This window comes from Chlorella variabilis, assembly GCF_000147415.1.
Source record: "Chlorella variabilis unplaced genomic scaffold CHLNCscaffold_1, whole genome shotgun sequence".
NCBI classification, from domain to species: domain Eukaryota; kingdom Viridiplantae; phylum Chlorophyta; class Trebouxiophyceae; order Chlorellales; family Chlorellaceae; genus Chlorella; species Chlorella variabilis.
Window position 1 is genome coordinate 92160 of NW_005435087.1, and position 5885 is coordinate 98044.

Here is a 5885-nt window from a genome sequence, read left to right on the forward strand (position 1 = left end):
ATCCTCTCTTGCAGCTTGCGCATCTGCGAGCAAGGGGCGGGCAAAGGGCGGGCAGGCGTGTTACCTACGGTTCCGGGGCGAGGGAGCAGCAGATGCGCCGAGCGGCAGCCGAGGCAGAGGCCGAGGCAGGCTGGCCAGCGACGTGTCGGCCGCCAGCAGCCGGCCAGAGGTGCAACAGTCGGCAGCCCTGCCTGTCCATTCCACACCCGCCCCGCCCCGCCACCTCCGGGACCACCCACCGTGGCCTCGTTCTCCTGCAGCCTGGCCGCCGCCGCCGCGTTCTCGGCCTCTATCGCCTCCTTGTCGCGCAGCCGCTCCTCGATGCTGCTCTCGGCCGCGTCGTGCTTGGCTCGGCACTGGGCCTCCAGGCGGGCGATGCGCTCCTGCAGGGCAGGTGGCACCACGGGTGGCAGGCAGCGCGTGGGCGGGGAGGAAACGTGGCCCGCCGCCGCCACGGCAGGCAGCAGCAGCAGAGGTGCCCACGGCCGCGCTGCGCTGCCACGGCGCTGGCAGCGGCAGAGATGGGCTTCAGGCGTCCGCGCAGGCTGCCACGCGGGCCCCGCGCGAGCCGCACCTGCAGCGCCGCCTGCTGCCGCTTGAGGTGCTGGTGCTGCGCCTCCAGCTGCTGCGCCTCGTGCTCCGCCGCCGAGATCTCGCCGTGCAGCGCCTTGACCTGCAGGGGAGGCGGGCGGGCGCCGCGGTGGAATGAATGGATGAGCGCGGCTGCCGGCGCCAGGCACGCGCCTGCGGTGCCGCTCCCCCACCTCTCCGGATGCCCCAGACCTTGAGGCTGCCGCCACCACCGGCTGCCACGTCCCCAGGCTGACCTCCAGCACCACCACCTCGCCCACCAGCCATGCACAGGCACGCCAACCACCCCCATGCTCGCCGCCACCACCCCAACCCACTCCCTGCCGGCTCGCCGCCATCACCCACAGGCGCCCAGGCAGCCCCTCCAGCCCAAGGAGGGGCAAACTCCGTAGGCAGCTCGCTACTGCTGGCAGCAGGCACCCACCTTGCGCGACACCTCCTTCTTCCTCCCAATCTCCGCCTCCACCCCCTCCATCAGCCCGCTGGCCTTGGCCACCTCCTTCTCCACCTTGCCCACCACGTCCAGCCGCGCCGCCAGCTCCCGTGACCGCCGGTCTGCGCGCGCGGGGCGCGGCATTCCGGTGCTGTAAGGGTGGCGGGCGCAGGGCACGGGCGGCAGGACCCGCACCTCGCAGGAGCGCTGGCGCCGGGCCGTGGCGACAGCGTGGAGGCAGGGGAGCGAGGCAGCGTGGTGGCGCCCCGGCGCCTGCGTCACCTCAGCGCATGCCTGCCGGCCCAACCCACACTGCACATTCCAGCCCAGCCCCCACCTGCCTCCTCTGAGAGCATGCCTGCCGCCCGCGCCACCACACTGCAGATCCCACCTCACCCCACCGCACCGAGCCCCGCACCGCCCGGCCCCACCCACCCGCATCTGCCACCATGGCCCGCTCCCGCTCCACCGCGCCCGCCAGCTCCGCCAGCAGCGCCTGGATCTTGTGCGGCGACTGCACAATCTGGCTGCGCAGTAGCTCGCCCTGCCCCTTGGCCTGGCTCAGCTTGTAGCGCAGCTGGCTGGCCTCGTCGGTCAGCGCGTTGGCGCCCTGCTTCAGCGCCCGCACCTCCCCGCCCAGCGCCGCCTGCTGCTTGTTCAGTGCCTGGTTTTCGGCGTACAGCGCCTGCCGCTCCGCGTCCAGCTCCGCCACCAGCGGCAGCTCCGCCGCGCGCTCCTCCTGCAGCTGCCGCAGCTGCGCCTGCAGCGCGCTGTTCTGCCCCGCCGCCGCCTCCTTCTCCTGCACGAGCGAGCCACGTGGCAGGCGCCGGGGCAAGCCAGGGCAGCTTGGCACATCAGCGTCGTGGGCTGCCACAGGCACACGCATGCGTTCCTACCACCCTCGCAGGCCGGGCTGACTTGCGCTGCACCCACTTCACCTCCCGGCCTGCTGTCCATGCCTCCCGACGCCTCCCGCCCGTCCCCCAGACATCGTGCCACCACCTGCCCTCAGCCTGCCGCTGCGCCATCCAACCCAGCCACCAACCCCTGCCTGGCTGTCCTGCCCGCACTACGCCACCGACCAACGCCACACGCCCAGCCACCACAGGCGCCCCACCTGCAGCAGTCCCTCCAGCTGCTCCTGCAGCGCCGTGTAGGCCGCCAGCTTCTCCTCCCGGAACATTGCAAAGTTGAGGATGGCGGACAGGTGGCGGCGCAGGCGGGGGCCCTCGGGCTTGTACAGGTCCTGGGTCGGGTGCAGGAGGGGGTGGCGGAGGTGGGGTGAGTGGAGGAGGCGGTGGAGGAGGTGGGGTGAGTGGAGGGGATGGATGGAGGAGGAGGCGGGGTGAGCAGGGGTGGCGTGGGCAGGCCGCGCAGGTGTGCCGGGTGTGCGTGGCTGAGTGGCAGCGAGAGAGCCGTGACCCGTGGTTTGGTTCTGCTGTGCCGCGCCCTGGGCGGGGCCCCAGCCTCGTGCAGCGGCCAGTTGGAGACAGAAGCGGCACCACACAGCCCCCGCCACCAGCCCGACGGCAGCGCAGCGGCAGCGCAGGCACCTTGAGCGAAAAGTCGCGCACGCCGGCGGCCTGCAGCAGCCTGGACAGGTGGCGGATGAAGGCCATGGCTGGGATGGACTCGTCGTGCAGCTCCGGAAACTCCAGGGCGTCGATGGCCATGAAGACAGGCTGCTGCAGCTCCTCCCTGCAGGAAAGGGAGCCGAGAGGCCGGCAGGTTAGCGGCGGCGGCATCGCCCGGCGGCGGTGCACTGCCGCGGCCGCTCCGCGCGTGCCCCGCAGCCACCACGCGCACCTGGTCACCCCCGTCAGCGCGGTGACCAGGTTCTCGAAGATGGGCTGCACAAACTCAAAGCTGGGCTTCGCCAGCTGCTCCGCGTTGGCGGACATGCCCAGCTCGCTCAGGAAGATGCATATGTCCTTCTCCGAGAACATCGGGGTCCCAAACTGCGACATGGTGCAGAACGGCGCGAGTGGTTGCGCCGGCTGTCGCTGTCTGGGGCGGACAGCTGGTCGGTGCTCGCTTCGCACACCGGGAACGCTGCTGCTGTGGGCGTGGCTTGCAGCAGGAGAGCCGGAGATGCGGTGGCCGCAGCACAGCAGGGCTCCGCACGGGCGCAAGTTTTCACGCATGTGTGCTCTTTGGCGGCGCTCCCATCGATTCTTCGTAAACACGAAGTCCAATCTGCACATTAATATGTCGGACTCTGACAACAACGGCTTGGTGCTCAACCTGGCGGCGGTGCCCGAGGCGGCCGGCCCCCGGCAGTCCCGCACCCAGCAGCGCAAGCTGAAATGGACGCAGCAGCGGGCCATCAAGGTGGGCACACGCATGCCGCCGCCGTGCAGTGGGGCCGGGCAGGTCTTCGGCAGCCTCATTCGCCTGTTTTTGTTGCCCAAGGGTCGCTGCCACCGCAGCTTGGAAGCTCCAAGGTCCCGCCGGGCCGCATGCGTGCTGCCGCCGCCGCAAGCGGCGGCGCCGCCATTGCCGCTCCCGCAGCTTCACTCCCTGCCCTTCACGGCCCTCCGCCTTGCCCGCATGCAGAGGAACGCGCACAAGCAGAAGTTTGTTGGCTACAAGGGCGGCGGCAGCCCCGGCTGGCTGGGCAGCAGCAGGCGTGAGCCAGAGCCTGAGCAGCAGGCGGCAGGCGGCGGCGGCGGCGGCGGGCAGCTCAAGGGCTACTCTCTTGATGCTTATGAGCCTGACCCACCTGCCGCCGCTGACCTTGCACCGAACCGGCAGAAGAAGGAGGAGGCGCAGCAGCAGCCGGGCCAGCGGCAGCAGCAGAGGGATGCTCCGTGCCAGCGGCAGCAGCAGGATGATCCCAGCCAGCAGCAGCGGCAGCAGCTCGAGCAGCAGCAGACAGCAGCGGGGCAGCAGGCGCGGCAGAAGCCGCAGCCTCGCCCGCGGCAGGACGTGCAGCAGCAGCCGCAGCAGCAGGCCTGGCAGCCCAGCCGCCGCCCGCAGCCGCCAGCGGCCGGCCAGCTGCCGCCGGGCCAGCCCCGCAGCGGCGCCCGCCTGGCCGCCGAGCACTTACAGCGGCGCCAGCAGCACGCGCGTGGGCGGGGCGGCAGCCCTCGGCCCAGCGGCGGTGGTGGCGGGACGGCTGCGGCTGCTAACGAGGATGAAGAGTCGAGGCGCATTGGCAAGCTGCGGCTGGCGTCTCGCAAGGCTGGGTACCGCGAGCCCACGCCAGGTACGGGGCGGTACCGGGGCGGTTCCGGCGCGGCACGCCAGCGAGCCTGCCTGCCTCGGCCGCCGCAGGCTGTCAGCTGTCAGCTGGGAGCCGCCGCCTGCGTGGTGCGGCGTGCACTGGCAGCGATGCAGGCACGTCCTGCCCGCTCCCTGCCCCTGCCCCCTGCTGACCCGTGCCCGGCTGGCGCCCTGGCTTGCTGCCTGTGCTGCCTGTGTGTCCAGACTTGGATGAGGTGAGGGCGGCGGGCAGCGACGCGGATTCGGAGGATGTGGCGGCGGCGGTGGCGGCGGCGGTGGCGCGGGACCGTGCAGTACAGGCCGAGCTGGCAGCGGTACAGAGCCGTAGCCGCACGCGCCACGAGCGGCAGCATGCAGCCGGCGACGAGACAGGCGGCAGCGGCGGCGGCGGCGGCGGTGCCGGCAGGGTCCAGGCTGGTGGAGCAGGCGGTACCCGCCGCCTGGCCGGCACGCACGACCTTGGCCGGTTTGGTGGGAGCAGCAGCGAGGAGGAGGGCCCCGGGGCGGGGGATGGGGTGGTGGTGGATTTTGGAGTGGATTATGGCGCAGAAGAGGCGGCGCAGCGGCGGCGCAACAAGCGGCGCAACAAGGAGCGCGAGGCCGTGGCTGCGGCCGCGGCGGCGGCGGCGGCGGCCGGCGGCGGCGGTGGTGGTGCAGGCGGCGGCCGGGCCAAGGCGGGCGGCGCGGCCAAGGCCGCGTGGGCTGGCGTGCGGCCGGGAGAGCTGGTGCATGCGGGCGGCGGCGTGGGCGAGGCGGCGGCGCAGGGCCAGCTGTTTGGCGCGGAGCCGGAGGCGGGCGGCGGCGGCCCAAGCGGCGGCGACGGGGGCGGCGGCGGCGGCTTTGCCGCGCTGGGCCTGTCGCGCCAGCTGGCAGACCACCTGGCCGCGCACAGCTTCACCCAACCCACGCGCGTGCAGCAGCAGGCCATCCCCGTGCTGCTGGTGAGGCGGAAGGGAGGCAGACGGGGGTGGGAGCGGGCCGTCGTCTTGTGCCGGAGCCAGTGCCTGCGCCCGTGCTTGCACCCGGTCAGCGCCGTGCTTGGGGGTGCCGCGGCGTCCTCGCGAGGCCGGGCCAGCCAAAGAGCCGCTCGACTGCTGCAGCCAGCATGACCCGACCCATGCCGTGCCATGTGCTTGCCTTGACCTGTGCTGTTGCATTGCGGCGCCGGGTGCAGGGCGGGCGTGACGCGCTGGTCAACGCCCCCACAGGCTCCGGAAAGACCCTCAGGCGCGCCGCGTCCTTTCTTTCTTCTTTCTTTCTTCTTTCTTTGCTTCTTCTCCTGCCCTGACACCTAAGGCCACCGGCGGCCCGCCGCGCCCCTCGCCGCCATGCGACCCCTGCCGACGCGCCCGGCATGCCGCCGCCGCCGCTCGCGGGCGCTGCCGCTGGCTCGCGGCGCTCGAACCTCCTGTACCACCCACCTTCCCCGCAGCTACCTGGCCCCCATCGTGCACGACCTCGCCTCCCACCAGCCCCCCATCACCCGCGCCCGAGGCACCCTCGCCCTCGTCATCTGCCCCACCAGGGAGCTCTGCCTGCAAGTGTCCGACGTGCTGACCATGCTCGTCCGCCGCTTCGTGTGGCTGGTGAGCGCCGGCGGCTGGCGTGCCTGCCGCTGCGGGGCGGGCGCCGCGGA

The 5885-nt window shown here is 72.5% G+C and overlaps 2 protein-coding genes across 2 annotated transcripts in view; one reads left to right on the forward strand and one right to left on the reverse strand.

Annotated features, from left to right (window-relative positions):
* Positions 1–2991, reverse strand: part of CHLNCDRAFT_49321 (hypothetical protein) — a gene marked incomplete at both ends in the record, with an annotated part of 3330 nt that extends 339 nt beyond the window's left edge. The window contains 7 exons of the mRNA XM_005851925.1: positions 240–383; positions 575–673; positions 1016–1146; positions 1460–1823; positions 2142–2270; positions 2578–2722; positions 2831–2991. Of these exons, the coding sequence (XP_005851987.1) occupies positions 240–383; positions 575–673; positions 1016–1146; positions 1460–1823; positions 2142–2270; positions 2578–2722; positions 2831–2991 (1173 nt within the window). The remainder of the gene's footprint in view (positions 1–239; positions 384–574; positions 674–1015; positions 1147–1459; positions 1824–2141; positions 2271–2577; positions 2723–2830) is intronic.
* Positions 2992–3204: 213 nt separating this feature from the next.
* The window catches only part of CHLNCDRAFT_56430 (hypothetical protein), a gene marked incomplete at its 3' end in the record, with an annotated part of 5916 nt that continues 3235 nt past the window's right edge, over positions 3205–5885 (forward strand). Inside the window, exons 1-5 of the mRNA XM_005851605.1 lie at positions 3205–3355; positions 3581–4232; positions 4454–5190; positions 5424–5485; positions 5682–5835. Coding sequence (XP_005851667.1) covers positions 3233–3355; positions 3581–4232; positions 4454–5190; positions 5424–5485; positions 5682–5835 — 1728 coding nt within the window. The 5' untranslated portion in view covers positions 3205–3232. The remainder of the gene's footprint in view (positions 3356–3580; positions 4233–4453; positions 5191–5423; positions 5486–5681; positions 5836–5885) is intronic.